The sequence below is a fragment of the Bufo gargarizans genome, unplaced genomic scaffold (assembly GCF_014858855.1).
Source record: "Bufo gargarizans isolate SCDJY-AF-19 unplaced genomic scaffold, ASM1485885v1 fragScaff_scaffold_432_pilon, whole genome shotgun sequence".
Taxonomy (NCBI): Eukaryota; Metazoa; Chordata; class Amphibia; order Anura; family Bufonidae; genus Bufo; species Bufo gargarizans.
The window spans coordinates 359,235-379,645 of NW_025334115.1; the positions used below are offsets into that span (position 1 = coordinate 359,235).

Below are 20,411 nucleotides of genomic sequence, written 5' to 3' on the forward strand. Positions count from 1 at the left end.
TAGTGAGCTCCCCCTAGTGGTGGCTGTATGATCTGTATGTAGTGAGCTCCTTCTAGTGGTGGCTGTATAATCTGTATGTAGTGAGCTCCCCCTAGTGGTGGCTGTAGTGGGAGCGAAGTTACTTAATCATCCCCCTTGTTAGCAGAGATGTTTCCTCTATCATTATGACGTTTTGGAAACTTCCTCTGTTCTTCTGGTCTGGATCTTCTGGACATCAGGACCACAAATCATCTCCTTCCTGTAATAATGTATTAGTCCGGATGCCATTGTAATAAATCTCCAGCTGAGTGAACGCGTTTAGGTCAGAACAGGGTGTTATTCTCTGCCTGTAAATAAGGAGTTTCTGTTCTCTGACATCAAGCAGACATTCTGAAAATAGCAAAGAACAGAAATGTATTGGATATTTGCAGGACTCTTAGTGGTTGCTGCAGGTTCAGCTTCTGGCGCCCCTTGGCCGTCACCTGATGTTACCGCTGGAAGTTTGATCTGGACACACATTTTTGGGGTGTCATCAGATAAAATGGCCCTTGTATACCAGATGTGTGGGCTCAGCCCACCGCAGCGGGAGCCCCTATACGGATGCCTATGTGGTCTGTGGGTGAGGGGGGAAGAACGGCAGCACTTTCTGCAGCAGGTTCTGGCAGGATGCTCATTCTACTGGGACCGCGGGCATTCAGGAAGGGGTTAAGCTTCGTATAACACCCTTGGGGTGGACGGCAGTAAAGGAGACATCGGGTTTCACATCTGGAAGACGTTGCTGCGGGGAGGAGGAGAATGAGGCCCGGGCTCCTGCTGAAGTAGAGCGGCGAGCGGCTGCACTTACAGTGCGTCAGAGGGTGTGAGGACATATGCAGTAGGCGTCAGTGCAGTGCTGCAACCAATTCCTGGAATATGGGGGTGGGGGGTGTAGAAGCCCCTCCCACAGATCGCCCCGACCCTCCAACCCCCCGCAGAGCTGGATCCGGCGTCGCCTTGGCCGCGCTCTTACATGATCCACAGCTATTTGGGGGGTGGAATACTAAACCTAATAACTGAAGGAACGAAAACTCAGAAAGACACATCCCTTTTAGTATCTCTGCCTACTGTCAGCGAATGGCAGCAAACTTGTTGAAACCTAGAAGCTACTCACACAGCTGCGGGTATGTTGCAGTGTATTAGCGCAGATAATGGATACCAGGCTGATAGCTTCCACTGTGGTGATACACAGTAACAAACCCTCAGCAGGGAGTTCTAGTTATATTGGACTTTTCACTGGGGTGAATGTTTTACACTTATTAGATGGTGGAGTGTTCCTTTAAGTAGTGACCCCTACAGGGGTGGGGGGTCATTACCAGCACCGGGGGCGGCGCTGCCGTCTCTTCTGGAATAACATGAGACGCTTTGGGTTCTTACAATACTTTATTGTTTGTGTTTCTGGCTGTTGGCCGTCGGGAATAGCAGAGCTGGGCGCGTGTGCAGTCTGGATGACCGGCTCCAGATTAGACGTTGCACAGTCACACAATGCCCGGTGGCCCCGAAAGCTACACGACAAGGAGACTTCAGAAAACACTACAAAATGGCAGCATCCAACAGTATAAAAGACGGGTGAAGGCACCGGCGTGAGCGGCAGGTAACGCGGTTCCTGAGCGCAATTACCCTTTACCTGTTGGGGGTTGGGAGGCTGCACTGATACAGGTCAAACATTGGGCCCCCGGCAGGCAGGATGAGGACCCTATTGCACAGTCTCAGCCGTGGAGGGGACCACTAGCCCTTGGGTCCTGTGTGAAGGCATAGGCGGAATCAATGCGTCCGAGGTAGGATACACAGCGCCATCCCATGGCGGATACAGAGTTCATTTCAAATAAATAAGTAAATACGTTTCCAGGGACCAAATGATAACATTCTGGGGCCCCATCACCCACAGTCTAATGTAGTGTTAACCTCCAGCAAGACACATGTGGCCCTCAGAGCAGCAAGAGCAGTAAGGCTAGCAGTGACCCCAGCAGCCAGTGGCCCCTGGGGCGCCCTGTGATTTCTGCTCGGTTCCCCGTGCTCCTCTGAGTCCCGCAGCTGTCGCCGTACCAGTCCACATAACACTGGCAGCGGAAATGTGAACTCAGGTAGCGCTTGTCGTCCTCCGAGAGCTGCCCCTCCGCCCACATCGGGGCTGCCGTGTTCACACCTTTCTCGGCACGCACTATACGAAAGCTCTCCGAACTGAGGTGCAAAAAGCCCTCTGTCATATTCTGTTGTCTTAGGCAGCGACCATTCCGGCTGCAGAGAAAGCGGCTGCAGAGGTCCGCCGCGGTCGTCACATTCACGATGTATTCACCAAAAATATCTTCCAGGTACGACTTCACCTTCAGACAAGACTCCTGCGGAAAACACACAGAGCGTTAGGAGGACGACCCCAAGAGAAGCACAGGAGGAAAGGACAGAGGCGAGGAGAACAAGGCCAAGAGAATCACAGGAGGAAAGGACAGAGGCGAGGAAGACGAGCCCAAGAGAATCACAGGAGGAAAGGACAGAGGCGAGGAAGACGAGCCCAAGAGAATCACAGGAGGAAAGGACAGAGGCGAGGAAGACGAGCCCAAGAGAATCACAGGAGGAAAGGACAGAGGCGAGGAAGACGAGCCCAAGAGAAGCACAGGAGGAAAGGACAGAGGCGAGGAAGACGAGCCCAAGAGAAGCACAGGAGGAAAGGACAGAGGCGAGGAAGACGAGCCCAAGAGAAGCACAGGAGGAAAGGACAGAGGCGAGGAAGACGAGCCCAAGAGAAGCACAGGAGGAAAGGACAGAGGCGAGGAAGACGAGCCCAGGAGAAGCACAGGAGGAAAGGACAGAGGTGAGGAGGACAAGGCCAAGAGAAGCACAGGAGGAAAGGACAAAGGCAAGGAGGTCGAGCCCAGGAGGAAAGGACAGAGGCAAGGAGGTCGAGCCCAACAGAATCACAGGAAGAAAGGACAGAGGCGAGGAGGTCGAGCCCAGGAGAAGCACAGGAGGAAAGGACAGAGGTGAGGAGGACAAGGCCAAGAGAATCACAGGAGGAAAGGACAGAGGCGACGAGAACGAGCCCAGGAGAAGCACAGGAGGAAAGGACAGAGGTGAGGAGGTCGAGCCCAGGAGAAGCACAGGAGGAAAGGACAGAGGACGAGCACAAGAGAAGCACAGGAGGAAAGGACAGAGGCGAGGAGGTCGAGCCCAGGAGAAGCACAGGAGGAAAGGACAGAGGCGAGGAGGTCGAGCCCAGGAGAAGCACAGGAGGAAAGGACAGAGGTGAGGAGGTCAAGCCCAGGAGAAGCACAGGAGGAAAGGACAGAGGCGAGGAGGACGAGCCCAGGAGAAGCACAGGAGGAAAGGACAGAGGCGAGGAGGTCGAGCCCAGGAGAAGCACAGGAGGAAAGGACAGAGGCGAGGAGGTCGAGCCCAGGAGAAGCACAGGAGGAAAGGACAGAGGCGAGGAGGTCGAGCCCAGGAGAAGCACAGGAGGAAAGGACAGAGGCGAGGAGGACGAGCACAGGAGGAAAGGACAGAGGCGAGGAGGATGAGCCCAGGAAAAGCACAGGAGGAAAGGACAGAGGCGAGGAGGACGAGCCCAGGAGAAGCACAGGAGGAAAGGACAGAGGCGAGGAGGACGAGCACAGGAGGAAAGGACAGAGGCGAGGAGAACAAGGCCAAGAGAATCACAGGAGGAAAGGACAGAGGCGAGGAGGACGAGCCCAGGAGAAGCACAGGAGGAAAGGACAGAGGCGAGGAGGTCGAGCCCAGGAGAAGCACAGGAGGAAAGGACAGAGGCGAGGAGGTCGAGCCCAGGAGAAGCACAGGAGGAAAGGACAGAGGCGAGGAGGTCGAGCCCAGGAGAAGCACAGGAGGAAAGGACAGAGGCGAGGAGGTCGAGCCCAGGAGAAGCACAGGAGGAAAGGACAGAGGCGAGGAGGTCGAGCCCAGGAGAAGCACAGGAGGAAAGGACAGAGGCGAGGAGGTCGAGCCCAGGAGAAGCACAGGAGGAAAGGACAGAGGCGAGGAGGTCGAGCCCAGGAGAAGCACAGGAGGAAAGGACAGAGGCGAGGAGGTCGAGCCCAGGAGAAGCACAGGAGGAAAGGACAGAGGCGAGGAGGACGAGCACAGGAGGAAAGGACAGAGGCGAGGAGGATGAGCCCAGGAAAAGCACAGGAGGAAAGGACAGAGGCGAGGAGGACGAGCCCAGGAGAAGCACAGGAGGAAAGGACATAGGCGAGGAGGACGAGCACAGGAGGAAAGGACAGAGGCGAGGAGAACAAGGCCAAGAGAATCACAGGAGGAAAGGACAGAGGCGAGGAGGACGAGCCCAGGAGAAGCACAGGAGGAAAGGACAGAGGCGAGGAGGACGAGCACAGGAGGAAAAGACAGAGGCGAGGAGAACAAGGCTAAGAAAATCACAGGAGGAAAGGACAGAGGCGAGGAGGTCGAGCCCAGGAGGAAAGGACAGAGGCGAGGAGGACGAGCACAAGAGAAGCACAGGAGGAAAAGGACAGAGGCGAGGAGGACAAGGCCAAGAGAAGCACAGGAGGAAAGGACAGAGGTGAGGAGGACAAGGCCAAGAGAAGCACAGGAGGAAAGGACAGAGGCGAGGAGAACGAGCCCAAGAGAAGCACAGGAGGAAAGGACAGAGGCAAGGAGGTCGAGCCCAGGAGAAGCACGAAAGGGAAGGACAGAGGCGAGGACGTGTATGAGGCTATCACATACAGGATAATGTGGCATGTGGAGGGTTGGGCAGAAGTTGGCAGCCTTTAATGTTCCAGTTGCTGTAGAACTACAACTCCTAGCAGGTCAATGCTGGGTAGAGTAGTTGACATCGCAGGCGACGAGAACGAGCCCAGGAGAAGCACAGGAGGAAAGGACAGAGGTGAGGAGGACAAGGCCAAGAGAATCACAGGAGGAAAGGACAGAGGCGAGGAGGTCGAGCCCAGGAGAAGCACAGGAGGAAAGGACAGAGGACGAGCACAAGAGAAGCACAGGAGGAAAGGACAGAGGACGAGCACAAGAGAAGCACAGGAGGAAAGGACAGAGGACGAGCACAAGAGAAGCACAGGAGGAAAGGACAGAGGCGAGGAGGACAAGGCCAAGAGAATCACAGGAGGAAAGGACAGAGGCAAGGGGGTCGAGCCCAGGAGAAGCACAGGAGTAAAGGACAGAGGTGAGGAGGTCGAGCCCAAGAGAATCACAGGAGGAAAGGACAGAGGCGAGGAGGTCGAGCCCAGGAGGAAAGGACAGAGGCGAGGAGGACGAGCCCAGGAGAAGCACAGGAGGAAAGGACAGAGGCGAGGAGGTCGAGCCCAGGAGAATCACAGGAGGAAAGGACAGAGGCGAGGAGGTCGAGCCCAGGAGAATCACAGGAGGAAAGGACAGAGGCGAGGAGGTCGAGCCCAGGAGAATCACAGGAGGAAAGGACAGAGGCGAGGAGGTCGAGCCCAGGAGAATCACAGGAGGAAAGGACAGAGGCGAGGAGGTCGAGCCCAGGAGAATCACAGGAGGAAAGGACAGAGGCGAGGAGGTCGAGCCCAGGAGAATCACAGGAGGAAAGGACAGAGGCGAGGAGGTCGAGCCCAGGAGAATCACAGGAGGAAAGGACAGAGGCGAGGAGGTCGAGCCCAGGAGAATCACAGGAGGAAAGGACAGAGGCGAGGAGGTCGAGCCCAGGAGAATCACAGGAGGAAAGGACAGAGGCGAGGAGGACGAGCACAGGAGGAAAGGACAGAGGCGAGGAGGATGAGCCCAGGAAAAGCACAGGAGGAAAGGACAGAGGCGAGGAGGACGAGCCCAGGAGAAGCACAGGAGGAAAGGACAGAGGCGAGGAGGACGAGCACAGGAGGAAAGGACAGAGGCGAGGAGAACAAGGCCAAGAGAATCACAGGAGGAAAGGACAGAGGCGAGGAGGACGAGCCCAGGAGAAGCACAGGAGGAAAGGACAGAGGCGAGGAGGTCGAGCCCAGGAGAATCACAGGAGAAAAAGGACAGAGGTGAGGAAGACGAGCCCAGGAGAATCACGAAAGGGAAGGACAGAGGCGAGGACGTGTATGAGGCTATCACATACAGGATAATGTGGCATGTGGAGGGTTGGGCAGAAGTTGGCAGCCTTTAATGTTCCAGTTGCTGTAGAACTACAACTCCTAGCAGGTCAATGCTGGGTAGAGTAGTTGACATCAGCTGGCGGGGCTCAGAGCACGATGTAGCTCAAGGTTGAAGGACGTTTTCTTTGAGGCCTCGTGAGAGGTCAGATGACCCCAGGATGATATGGAGGACAATGTACACATCTTACACTCATCACATGACGGCGCCTCATAGCGGAGTCACGCGTGACCACTCTGACAGGGCACTCACCGTGTTCTTTGCATATTCGGCATCACCCCAGAAGATGACGCCGGCGGCCCCCTGTGCAGCACTCTCACCAATGGTGTGGACTAAATCTATCTGGAAAAAGTAGATAAAAAACATTAATCATTACCACGAGCCCACGATGACCGGAACATACAAAATCTGTAGGGGAACAACTCGCCCTCTCACACCGCGCAGTCAGTCTTTACTGTATTCCAGCATTTTATTCATGCAGCAAGAGACTCAGGCTGAACAGAGAAATTAGATCTCCGTGCATCAGCTGCATCTGTGGTTGGGACATATGGTGGGATCCTCCCGGGGAGGGGGTTATTCTCTATGGATGCTCCCGGGGAGGGGGTTATATTCTCTATGAGGGGCTCCTGGGTAAGGGGGACATTCTCTTTGGGGGCTGTCCACCTCCTAAGGGTCCATTCATACGGACGTATGAGTTTTGTGGATCCTCAAAAAAAAACACAGACACTGGCAATGTGCGTTCTGCATTTTGCGGACCGCACACCACCGGCACGCTCATAGAAAATGCCTTTTTATTGTCCGCGATTGCGAAGAATAGGACATGATCTATTTTTTTGTGGAATGGAAGTGCGGTTGCGAACAGCACATTCCGGCCCCATTGGAAATGAATAATCCGCATCTGTTCCACAAAATTGCGGAACGGATGCGGTCCCATTTTGCGGACGTGTGAATGGACCCCAAGAGGTTTTGGGAGCAGCTAAGCTCTGGAACGTGGATGCAGGCTGCAGTGTGATGTACATGGGGTTTTGATTCCTCTGCGATGGACGTGCCCGATCCTGCAACTGGCTCACAATTCAGGGCTGGATTCCTGACAATGGCCGGGTCTTCCTGTCCAATTATATCATATCTGCCTCCCCCTCCCCCTCCCCCCCAATACGTGCAGGGGATATCTGCCTCCCCCTCCCCCCCCAATACGTGCAGGGGATATCTGCCTGCACCTCCCCCCATACGTGCAGGGGATATCTGCCTGCACCCCCCCCCCCCAAACATGCAGGGGATATCTGCCTGCGCACCCCCCCCCCCCCAAACATGCAGGGGATATCTGCCTGCACCCCCCCCCCCCAAACATGCAGGGGATATCTGCCTGCACCCCCCCCCCCCCAAACATGCAGGGGATATCTGCCTGCACCCCCCCCCCCAAACATGCAGGGGATATCTGCCTGCACCTCCCCCCCCCCCAAACATGCAGGGGATATCTGCCTGCACCTCCCCCCCCCCAAACATGCAGGGGATATCTGCCTGCACCTCCCCCCCCCCAAACATGCAGGGGATATCTGCCTGCACCTCCCCCCATACATGCAGGGGATATCTGCCTGCACCTCCCCCTCCCCCCCATACATGCAGGGGATATCTGCCTGCACCTCCCCCTCCCCCCCATACATGCAGGGGATATCTGCCTGCACCTCCCCCTCCCCCCCATACATGCAGGGGATATCTGCCTGCACCTCCCCCCCCCCCCCAAACATGCAGGGGATATCTGCCTGCACCTCCCCCCCCCAAACATGCAGGGGATATCTGCCTGCACCTCCCCCTCCCCCCCCCCCCCATACATGCAGGGGATATCTGCCTGCACCTCCCCCTCCCCCCCATACATGCAGGGGATATCTGCCTGCACCTCCCCCTCCCCCCCCATACATGCAGGGGATATCTGCCTGCACCTCCCCCTCCATACATGCAGGGGATATCTGCCTGCACCTCCCCCTCCCCCCCATACGTGCAGGGGATATCTGCCTGCACCTCCCCCTCCCCCCCCATACGTGCAGGGGATATCTGCCTGCACCTCCCCCCCCATACGTGCAGGGGATATCTGCCTGCACCCCCCCCCCCCATACGTGCAGGGGATATCTGCCTGCACCCCCCCCCCCCATACGTGCAGGGGATATCTGCCTGCACCTCTCCCCCCCCCCCCCCCATACATGCAGGGGATGTCTGCCTGCACCTCTCCCCCCCCCCCATACATGCAGGGGATGTCTGCCTGCACCTCCCCCTCCCCCCCATACATGCAGGGGATATCTGCCTGCACCTCCCCCCCCCCCCCATACATGCAGGGGATATCTGCCTGCACCTCCCCCCCCCCCCATACATGCAGGGGATGTCTGCCTGCACCTCCCCCCCCCCCCCATACATGCAGGGGATATCTGCCTGCACCTCCCCCTCCCCCCCCATACATGCAGGGGATATCTGCCTGCACCTCCCCCTCCCCCCCCATACATGCAGGGGATATCTGCCTGCACCTCCCCCCCCCATACATGCAGGGGATGTCTGCCTGCACCTCCCCCTCCCCCCCATACATGCAGGGGATATCTGCCTGCACCTCCCCCCCCCATACATGCAGGGGATGTCTGCCTGCACCTCCCCCTCCCCCCCCCCCATACATGCAGGGGATGTCTGCCTGCACCTCCCCCTCCCCCCCATACATGCAGGGGATATCTGCCTGCACCTCCTCCCCCCCCATACATGCAGGGGATATCTGCCTGCACCTCTCCCCCCTCCCCCCCCCCCCCCATACATGCAGGGGATATGCAGCTGGTGGGTCACATGACAGAAGGGAGGTTGTGGTTTTGGATGTGAATAGAGGAAACAATATTAAACGGCGAGGCCTGGTCAGCGCAGGAGAGGGGCGGCCATGCTGGATTCTTCGTTGTCCGGTGACACAGGGTGGTCTTACCTGGGACAGGGTGTCCAGCTTCTTCATGTAGGTGGGCTGCGAGTACACGTAGACGGGCAGGGCGTAGTCCTTGTGGTGCTTGTTTGCGATCCTCATGGCTTCCTTCACCCGGAAGTGCACAAACTTGCGCCCCTGAGCACTGGACTCCAGCGTCTGGTTCAGGTAGATTGACGGAAAGAGCGCGGTGCTGGCCTCCCACAGCCAGGACAGCTGGTCATTGCGGGAGATCTCCACGTCCGGACACTTGCCAGTGTAGCGCTCCTTGTCCGTCTGGTAGTCGTGGTTGTAGCAGTCAGGGAACAGGTAGAAGCCCCAGAGCTGGCGCGGCCGGAAGCTGCGGGCGTGCAGTAACGTTTGCTCCATGAAGCTGCGGGCCGCGCTTTCAAACTCGTATTGCGCCTGCTTCTGGATGATGTCATTGGGCCAGGTGGGGTGGCGGTCGGCCACCAGCTTGCATGACATATGCCGGTATATGTGCTTAGGGATCCAGTTTCTTAACCATATGGGGCGCCACTCCTCCCAGTCAATGACGGCCAGACCCTCCTCGTCCACCATCTTGATGTATTTCTTTAACCCTTCCTGCATCCAGCTGAGGTGGGCGCTGAGGCTGGCGTTCTGGGGCACGCCACCGTAGTAGGAAGTGTTATGCTCATCATAGTAAGGGTAGTACCCGAGGCGCTCCTTGTAGAACATGGTGAGTTTCTGGTCCACAAAGCCCTCGTTGGGAGACGCACTGAAGTCAAAGAGTCGCAAATCGAAAGGCACCTTGTGTCGCGGCGGACATTCCTGCGTTGGTGCATTCCAGCCGACCACAAATGGTCGCCGACTGTAAATGGGGCGAAAAGTGGGCTTCTCCACTGCGGGAGATGAAAGGTCAAGATGGAAGGTGAGGAGGAGGCACCAGAGGATGGACATGAAGGAGGCAGGCATGGTGACAACAGAGGAGACACCTGAATCGGGAAGAGAAGACGAGAGAAATGCTCAGCAAGTCATCAATAATGGCGCAATAATCATCCTGGGAGTAATACGTGGAGACAGCTCTGATGTCATCATCTGCTGAGTATTGATGACATCACAGACACACTACCGGGGGGACTCTGATGTCATCACAGACACACTACCGGGGGGACTCTGATGTCATCACAGACACACTACCGGGGGGACTCTGATGTCATCACAGACACACTACCGGGGGGACTCTGATGTCATCACACACTGCCAATGCAAAATCTGAAGCCACCCTACAGCTCGGGGCATCCGCGAGGTCTTGCATAACCAGAAGATATTTCCAGCAGGTCGAGGCACAGCTAGTAGGCTTGCTGTACTGCGCCGTTTCCGTAGCTCTCCATTACCTGGTCGGGAGGTGGTCGGGGCCGAGTCTCATCTCACCTTAGTAACTGTGAGATGAGACAACCCCTTTGAGATCCTGTAAATCGATGCTGTGAGTGCGGCTCCTGCTGCTGGGAAGAGAAGCGGTGTCATTCCTAGAACTGTAACCTCCCCGATCCAGGTGATGACATCACTTCACCCTGCCGTGGTCCTGCTCACACGCTGCAGGCTTGTTACAATGTGTGATGCATCTACCTCACCCCTTCCTGAACTCAATGATAATGGCTGACAGTGCCCCGCCCACGTGACTCCTACACCTCACACAGGATGCTGACAGTGCCCCGTCCACGTGACGCCTACAACTCAGCACAGGATGCTGACAGCACCCCACCCACATGACTCCTACACCTCACACAGGATGCTGACAGCGCCCCGCCCACGTGACTCCTACACTTCACACAGGATGCTGACAGTGCCCCGCCCACGTGACTCCTACACCTCACACAGGATGCTGACAGCGCCCCGCCCACGTGACTCCTACACCTCACACAGGATGCTGACAGCGCCCCGCCCACGTGACTCCTACACCTCACACAGGATGCTGACAGCGCCCCGCCCACGTGACTCCTACACCTCACACAGGATGCTGACAGCGCCCCGCCCACGTGACTCCTACACCTCACACAGGATGCTGACAGCGCCCCGCCCACGTGACTCCTACACCTCACACAGGATGCTGACAGCGCCCCGCCCACGTGACTCCTACACTTCACACAGGATGCTGACAGCGCCCCGCCCACGTGACTCCTACACCTCACACAGGATGCTGACAGCGCCCCGCCCACGTGACTCCTACACCTCACACAGGATGCTGACAGCGCCCCGCCCACGTGACTCCTACACCTCACACAGGATGCTGACAGCGCCCCGCCCACGTGACTCCTACACTTCACACAGGATGTTGACAGTGCCCCGCCCACGTGACTCCTACACCTCACACAGGATGTTGACAGTGCCCCGCCCACGTGACTCCTACACCTGACAACCTGGAGGATCTTACAGAGCAAATGCCTGAAGAATGAGCAGCCGGGTGTGACAGTCCATGATAGGGACAAGACCTACCTAAGGTACATACCCAGGATATTTACAGGACAAACAAACAAGTGAATCCTCTGTAAAGGGACACTCCGCCCTGCAGACACTTATCGAGCCAGCGGTTACAGTGCTGATGTCTCCTCAGATTGCTAGCTCCTATGGGCAGTGCCTCTATAGGTTTTATTACATTCAGCGAAACGTCCCCAAGAACCATGTCTAACACTAAGACTGGCCTTGTGGCCTATAGCAACCAATCACAGCTCAGCTTTCATTCTGTAAACTGCTGTGGAGAAGTGAATGCTGTGCTGTGATTGGTTGCTATGGGCAACAAGGTCAGTCCTACAGTCAGACATCACACAGAGGAGGCCTTAGCATAAAGCAGTAATGACTAAGACCACGGAGCGCCCCGCTCATACATAATATCTGACAGACGCAGACTGGGATTGATATCTACGTGGAGCATGGACAACTGGCAGGTGGGAAACTGATATCAGTCACATATGATGTAATGTCTCTAGAGGTTATATCAGCACTGGAGTGTTATAAGAGGAGCGGCTGATATCAGTCACATGTGATGTAATGTCTCTGGAGGTTATATCAGCGCTGGAGCGTTATAAGAGGAGCGGCTGATATCAGTCACATGTGATGTAATGTCTCTGGAGGTTATATCAGCGCTGGAGCGTTATAAGAGGAGCGGCTGATATCAGTCACATGTGATGTAATGTCTGGTGGTTATATCAGCGCTGGAGCGTTATAAGAGGAGCGGCTGATATCAGTCACATGTGATGTAATGTCTCTAGAGGATATATCAGCACTGGAGCGTTATAAGAGGAGCGGCCGATATCAGTCACATATGATGTAATGTCTCTGGAGGTTATATCAGTGCTGGAGCGTTATAAGAGGAGCGGCTGATATCAGTCACATGTGATGTAATGTCTCTAGAGGATATATCAGCACTGGAGCGTTATAAGAGGAGCGGCTGATATCAGTCACATGTGATGTAATGTCTGGAGGTTATATCAGCGCTGGAGCGTTATAAGAGGAGCGGCTGATATCAGTCACATGTGATGTAATGTCTGGAGGTTATATCAGTGCTGGAGCGTTATAAGAGGAGCGGCTGATATCAGTCAGATATGATGTAATGTCTCTGGAGGTTATATCAGTACTGGAGCGTTATAAGAGGAGCGGCTGATATCAGTCACATATGATGTAATGTCTCTGGAGGTTATATCAGTGCTGGAGCGTTATAAGAGGAGCGGCTGATATCAGTCACATGTGATGTAATGTCTCTGGAGGTTATATCAGCGCTGGAGCGTTATAAGAGGAGCGGCTGATATCAGTCACATGTGATGTAATGTCTCTAGAGGATATATCAGCACTGGAGCGTTATAAGAGGAGCGGCTGATATCAGTCACATGTGATGTAATGTCTGGAGGTTATATCAGCGCTGGAGCGTTATAAGAGGAGCGGCTGATATCAGTCACATGTGATGTAATGTCTGGAGGTTATATCAGTGCTGGAGCGTTATAAGAGGAGCGGCTGATATCAGTCAGATATGATGTAATGTCTCTGGAGGTTATATCAGTACTGGAGCGTTATAAGAGGAGCGGCTGATATCAGTCACATATGATGTAATGTCTCTGGAGGTTATATCAGTGCTGGAGCGTTATAAGAGGAGCGGCTGATATCAGTCACATGTGATGTAATGTCTCTGGAGGTTATATCAGCGCTGGAGCGTTATAAGAGGAGCGGCTGATATCAGTCACATGTGATGTAATGTCTCTAGAGGATATATCAGCACTGGAGCGTTATAAGAGGAGCGGCTGATATCAGTCACATGTGATGTAATGTCTGGAGGTTATATCAGCGCTGGAGCGTTATAAGAGGAGCAGCTGATATCAGTCACATGTGATGTAATGTCTGGAGGTTATATCAGTGCTGGAGCGTTATAAGAGGAGCGGCTGATATCAGTCAGATATGATGTAATGTCTCTGGAGGTTATATCAGTACTGGAGCGTTATAAGAGGAGCGGCTGATATCAGTCACATATGATGTAATGTCTCTGGAGGTTATATCAGTACTGGAGCGTTATAAGAGGAGCGGCTGATATCAGTCACATAGGATGTAATGTCTCTGGAGGTTATATCAGTGCTGGAGCGTTATAAGAGGAGCGGCCGATATCAGTCACATAGGATGTAATGTCTCTGGAGGTTATATCAGTACTGGAGCGTTATAAGAGGAGCGGCTGATATCAGTCACATAGGATGTAATGTCTCTGGAGGTTATATCAGCGCTGGAGCGTTATAAGAGGAGCGGCTGATAACAGGAGCTGTATTCATCACATGGAGAGGAGACGGTTAGCGCGTTTAGCGCATGTTCACATGCGTCGCCCTTTTGTCGTTCACTCTTTCGCTTTTCACATTAGTTACTATGATACTTCTTTGCAAAAAGTTCACCTGGAAATTATCAGCTGCACGGTCACATAGATGGGATTCGGAATATCCGACATGTCTGAACAGAGCCCGTGTTAGGAATGTCTTTATGGAAGAGCAGAACAGCAGGGACAGTATGAAGTCTACTAGCGACCCATCCCCCGCCCCAGCGCTCTCGTGGGGCCCGACTCCTCATTTCCCATTGTCTGGACTGTCCCTTTATCACACAATGGTCACGGCCAAGAACTCTCCGAGGATCTGAAGACAAGGCTCCTTGCTCTACATAAAGATGGCCGACTCCTTGACACCAAGCTGCAGAGCAGAGGCCAAGACCATACAGAGGTTTAACACAACAGATTCCATCAGAACCGGCCTCACTATGGCCGACCAGAGAAGCGGAGCGTACGAGCTCAGTCATATCCAGAGGTTGTATGAGTGCTGCCAGCATTGCTGCAGAGGTTACAGGGGTGGGGGTCAGCCTGTCAGTGCTCAGCGTCATATCCAGAGGCTGTATGAGTGCTGCCAGCATTGCTGCAGAGGTTACAGGGGTGGGGGGGTCAGCCTGTCAGTGCTCAGTGTCATATCCAGAGGTTGTATGAGTGCTGCCAGCATTGCTGCAGAGGTTACAGGGGTGGGGGTCAGCCTGTCAGTGCTCAGCGTCATATCCAGAGGCTGTATGAGTGCTGCCAGCATTGCTGCAGAGGTTACAGGGGTGGGGGGGTCAGCCTGTCAGGGGTCAGCCTGTCAGTGCTCAGCATCATATCCAGAGGTTGTATGAGTGCTGCCAGCATTGCTGCAGAGGTTACAGGGGTGGGGGGTCAGCCTGTCGGTGCTCAGCGTCATATCCAGAGGCTGTATGAGTGCTGCCAGCATTGCTGCAGAGGTTACAGGGGTGGGGGGTCAGCCTGTCAGTGCTCAGTCATATCCAGAGGTTGTATGAGTGCTGCCAGCATTGCTGCAGAGGTTACAGGGGTGGGGGGTCAGCCTGTCAGTGCTCAGCGTCATATCCAGAGGTTGTATGAGTGCTGCCAGCATTGCTGCAGAGGTTACAGGGGTGGGGGGGTCAGCCTGTCAGTGCTCAGCGCCATATCCAGAGGCTGTATGAGTGCTGCCAGCATTGCTGCAGAGGTTACAAGGGTGGGGGGTCAGCCTGTCAGTGCTCAGCGTCATATCCAGAGGCTGTATGAGTGCTGCCAGCATTGCTGCAGAGGTTACAGGGGTGGGGGGTCAGCCTGTCAGTGCTCAGCGTCATATCCAGAGGCTGTATGAGTGCTGCCAGCAGTGCTGCAGAGGTTACAGGGGTGGGGGGTCAGCCTGTCAATGCTCAGCGTCATATCCAGTGATTGTATGAGTGCTGCCAGCATTGCTGCAGAGGTTACAGGGGTGGGGGGGTCAGCCTGTCAGTGCTCAGTGTCATATCCAGAGGTTGTATGAGTGCTGCCAGCATTGCTGCAGAGGTTACAGGGGTAGGGGGGTCAGCCTGTCAGTGCTCAGCGTCATATCCAGAGGATGTATGAGTGCTGCCAGCATTGCTGCAGAGGTTACAGGGGTGGGGGGTCAGCCTGTCATTGCTCAGCGTCATATCCAGAGGTTGTATGAGTGCTGCCAGGATTGCTGCAGAGGTTACAGGGGTGGGGGGTCAGCCTGTCAGTGCTCAGCGTCATATCCAGAGGTTGTATGAGTGCTGCCAGCATTGCTGCAGAGGTTACAGGGGTGGGGGGTCAGCCTGTCAGTGCTCAGCGTCATATCCAGAGGTTGTATGAGTGCTGCCAGCATTGCTGCAGAGGTTACAGGGGTGGGGGGTCAGCCTGTCAGTGCTCAGCGTCATATCCAGAGGCTGTATGAGTGCTGCCAGCATTGCTGCAGAGGTTACAGGGGTGGGGGGTCAGCCTGTCAGTGCTCAGCGTCATATCCACAGGCTGTATGAGTGCTGCCAGCATTGCTGCAGAGGTTACATGGGGGGGGGGGGGGGGGGCAGCCTGTCAGTGATCAGACCATACACCCCACACACATCAAATTGGTCTCCATGGCTGTCGTCCCAGAAAGAAGCCTCTTCTAAATATTGTAAGGTACAAGGAATCATCGTGGATGATGGGTACATGTCAGAGGTTCCTGGCCTCGGTGGAGTAAGGCCTCTTTCACACGGGCGTCATATTTTTGGCCCGGATAAGAGGCGGGTGCGTTGCGGGAACACCCGCGATTTTTCTGCGCGAGTGCAAAACATTGTATTGTGTTTTGCACTTGTGTGAAAAAAATCACGCATGTTTGGTACCCAAACCCGAACTTCACAGAAGTTCGGGTTTGGGATCGGTGTTCTGTAGATTGTATAATGTTCCCTTATAACATGGTTATAAGGGAAAATAATAGCATTCTGAATACAGAATGTATAGTAAAACAGCGCTGGAGGGGTTAAAAAAATAAAATAAACTCACCTTAGTCCACTTGATCGCGAAGCCCGGCATCTCCTTCTGTCTCCTTTGTTGAATAGGACCTGTGGTGAGCATTAATTACAGCAACAGGACCTTTGATGATGTCACTTCGGTCATCACATGGTGATTCACCATGGTAAAAGATCATGTGACGTACCATGTGATGACCAGAGTGACGTCATCAAAGGTCCTTTACCTGTATTTAATGCTCACCACAGGTCCTATTCAACAAAGGAGACAGAAGGAGATGCCGGGCTTCGCGATCAAGTGGACTAAGGTGAGTTAAATTTTTTTATTTTTTTTAACCCCTCCAGCGCTGTTTTACTATACATTCTGTATGCAGAATGCTATTATTTTCCCTTATAACCATGTTATAAGGGAAAATAATAATGATTGGGTCTCCATCCCGATCGTCTCCTAGCAACCGTGCGTGAAAATCGCACACCGCATCCGCACTTGCTTGCGGATGCTATGCGATTTTCACGCACCCCATTCACTTCTATGGGGCCTGCGTCGCGTGAAAAAAAAAAAAAAAAAAATAAATAAAAAAAAAAAAAATAAAATCGCACAATATAGAGCATGCTGCGATTTTTACTCAACGCACAAGTGATGCGTGAAAATCACTGCTCATGTGCACAGCCCCCTAGAAAGGAATGGGTCTGGATTCAGTGCGGGTGCAATACGTTCACCGCACGCATCGCACCTGCATGGAAAACTCGCCCGTGTGAAAGGGGCCTAAGAGACGGTTTTTATGTGTCAGCAGCAGTTGCTGTTTGACACTTTGATGCTTAGCATGGCTTTAATAGCTGATCCGGGACGGCTCTTACTGGGAGTAGTCAAAGTGCTGGGTGGGTGACTACTCCCCACGTTCCAGGCCGGGTTTTGTCAGGCATAAAAGCAGCCAGCACTGCCAGGTGGAGAGGATTACCTCGGTCTGACAGTGGAGCTCAGGAGTCTGTGTTCTGGGATCTGTGAGGGGCTGGAGAGCGGAGACCCGTGTGTCCGGGGAACAGGCGCCTAAACCCTGTATTTGGACTTCTTGTATACATAGAACACAGGTATATCTGCCGGTGTATACATAGAACACAGGTATATCTGCCGGTGTATACATAGAACACAGGTATATCTGCCGGTGTATACATAGAACACAGGTATATCTGCCGGTGTATACATAGAACACAGGTATATCTGCCGGTGTATACATAGAACACAGGTATATCTGCCGGTGTATACATAGAACACAGGTATATCTGCCGGTGTATACATAGAACACAGGTATATCTGCCGGTGTATACATAGAACACAGGTATATCTGCCGGTGTATACATAGAACACAGGTATATCTGCCGGTGTATACATAGAACACAGGTATATCTGCCGGTGTATACATAGAACACAGGTATATCTGCCGGTGTATACATAGAACACAGGTATATCTGCCGGTGTATACATAGAACACAGGTATATCTGCCGGTGTATACATAGAACACAGGTATATCTGCCGGTGTATACATAGAACACAGGTATATCTGCCGGTGTATACATAGAACACAGGTATATCTGCCGGTGTATACATAGAACACAGGTATATCTGCCGGTGTATACATAGAACACAGGTATATCTGCCGGTGTATACATAGAACACAGGTATATCTGCCGGTGTATACATAGAACACAGGTATATCTGCCGGTGTATACATAGAACACAGGTATATCTGCCGGTGTATACATAGAACACAGGTATATCTGCCGGTGTATACATAGAACACAGGTATATCTGCCGGTGTATACATAGAACACAGGTATATCTGCCGGTGTATACATAGAACACAGGTATATCTGCCGGTGTATACATAGAACACAGGTATATCTGCCGGTGTATACATAGAACACAGGTATATCTGCCGGTGTATACATAGAACACAGGTATATCTGCCGGTGTATACATAGAACACAGGTATATCTGCCGGTGTATACATAGAACACAGGTATATCTGCCGGTGTATACATAGAACACAGGTATATCTGCCGGTGTATACATAGAACCAGGTATATCTGCCGGTGTATACATAGAACACAGGTATATCTGCCGGTGTAATACATAGAACACAGGTATATCTGCCGGTGTATACATAGAACACAGGTATATCTGCCGGTGTAATACATAGAACACAGGTATATCTGCCGGTGTATACATAGAACACAGGTATATCTGCCGGTGTATACATAGACACAGGTATATCCTGCCGGTGTATACATAGAACACAGGTATATCTGCCGGTGTATACATAGAACACAGGTATATCTGCCGGTGTATACATATAACACAGGTATATCTGTCGGTGTATACATATAACACAGGTATATCTGTCGGTGTATACATATAACACAGGTATATCTGTCCGGTGTATACATATAACACAGGTATATCTGTCGGTGTATACATAGAACACAGGTATATCTGTCGGTGTATACATAGAACACAGGTATATCTGTCGGTGTATACATATAGCACAGGTATATCTGCCGGTGTATACATATAACACAGGTATACCTGTCGGTGTATACATATAGCACAGGTATACCTGCCGGTGTATACATATAGCACAGGTATACCTGCCGGTGTATACATATAGCACAGGTATACCTGCCGGTGTATACATATAGCACAGGTATACCTGCCGGTGTATACATATAGCACAGGTATACCTGCCGGTGTATACATATAGCACAGGTATATCTGTCGGTGTATACATATAACACAGGTATACCTGCCGGTGTACATATAACACAGGTGTCCGTGTAGCAGTACTGCTTGTGTTGCGCCCCGCACTCACCGCCCGGTTGCTCAGCGCCGCCTCCTCCCCGGATTCATGGTTTCTCCGCCGCTCGTCTCCGTCCCGGGCCTTTCATTCACATAAAGAACCCGATCTGGGCTCAACCACCGCTCCCGGCACAGATAGGGGCGTCCTGCTCTCCGTCTCCTTCCCTTCCCCCGAAAGCCGGACTAATGCGGCATCAGACACCCCCCAGAATGGGACAGTCCACTATGAGGGGGCGGAGTCGAAGATTAAAGGGACAGGCGCGCGGACGGTGAGAGTGCTGGGGAGGGCAGGTAGAGTGCAAGCTCTGCGGTCAGATCTATAGTGGGAACCGAATACTGAACTATCACTCCCATCATTACAAACCTCATGCAGTCTCCCCGATGACAACACTACAGAGCTTCAGCAGTTACAGGTCCATCAGTAGCTGTGTAGATTGTCAGCTCTTATGGTCAGAACTGATCCCCCCTCATAATATGTATGAGCATGGATGAGGTTCAGCATGTCTCCTGCCTCAGTGACCGGTGCCTCCGCCGGGTGCTGGGAATACTGCCCGGGAAAGGGGACACCTGCTATTCCACCGCTGTAAATCCTCCTCAGCGTGAAGCCATGTGAGCTGGAGCAGTGTCCGCTGGGGGCCGGAGGGACGAGACCGAGGAGATCCTGGACCTGGGAGAAAAGATGGAGGAGATCCCACGCCGGAGGGACGAGACAGAGGAGATCCCAGGCCTGAGGGACGAGACAGAGGAGATCCTGGACCTGGGAGAAAAGATGGAGGAGATCCCAGGCTGGAGGGACGAGACAGAGGAGATCCTGGACCTGGAAAAAAAGATGGAGGAGATCCCGGGCCGGAGGGAAGAGATGAAGGAGATCCTGGATCTGGGAGAAAAGATGGAGGAGATCCCAGGCCGGAGGGACGAGACTGAGGAGATCCTGGACCTGGGAGAAAAGACGGAGGAGATCCTGGGCCGGAGGGACGAGACAGAGGAGATCCCGGGCCGGAGGGACGAGACAGAGGAGATCCCGGGCCGGAGGGACGAGACAGAGGAGATCCCGGGCCGGAGGGACGAGACAGAGGAGATCCCGGGCCGGAGGGACGAGACAGAGGAGATCCCGGGCCGGAGGGACGAGACAGAGGAGATCCCGGGCCGGAGGGACGAGACAGAGGAGATCCCGGGCCGGAGTGACTAGACCGAGGAGATCCCGGGCCGGAGGGACGAGACAGAGGAGATCCCGGGCCGGAGGGACGAGACAGAGGAGATCCTGGACC

At 53.8% G+C, this 20,411-nt stretch overlaps 1 protein-coding gene across 2 annotated transcripts; it reads right to left on the bottom strand.

Moving 5' to 3' along the window:
* Positions 1-1,379: 1,379 nt before the first annotated feature.
* On the bottom strand, positions 1,380-19,307 carry LOC122922529 (hyaluronidase-2-like). Of its 2 annotated transcripts, none has more exons than XM_044273159.1 (4): positions 19,157-19,307; positions 9,035-9,984; positions 6,340-6,429; positions 1,380-2,354 (listed from the first exon to the last, which is right to left on the bottom strand). In XM_044273159.1, exons 2-4 carry the CDS (start codon positions 9,962-9,964, stop codon positions 1,944-1,946), a joined length of 1,431 nt encoding a protein of 476 aa, XP_044129094.1. In that variant the 5' UTR covers positions 9,965-9,984; positions 19,157-19,307; the 3' UTR covers positions 1,380-1,943. The 2 variants fall into 2 exon arrangements, with proteins under 2 accessions (XP_044129094.1, XP_044129095.1); XM_044273160.1 differs by lacking the exon at positions 19,157-19,307 and adding an exon at positions 10,387-10,783.
* Positions 19,308-20,411: the final 1,104 nt, after the last annotated feature.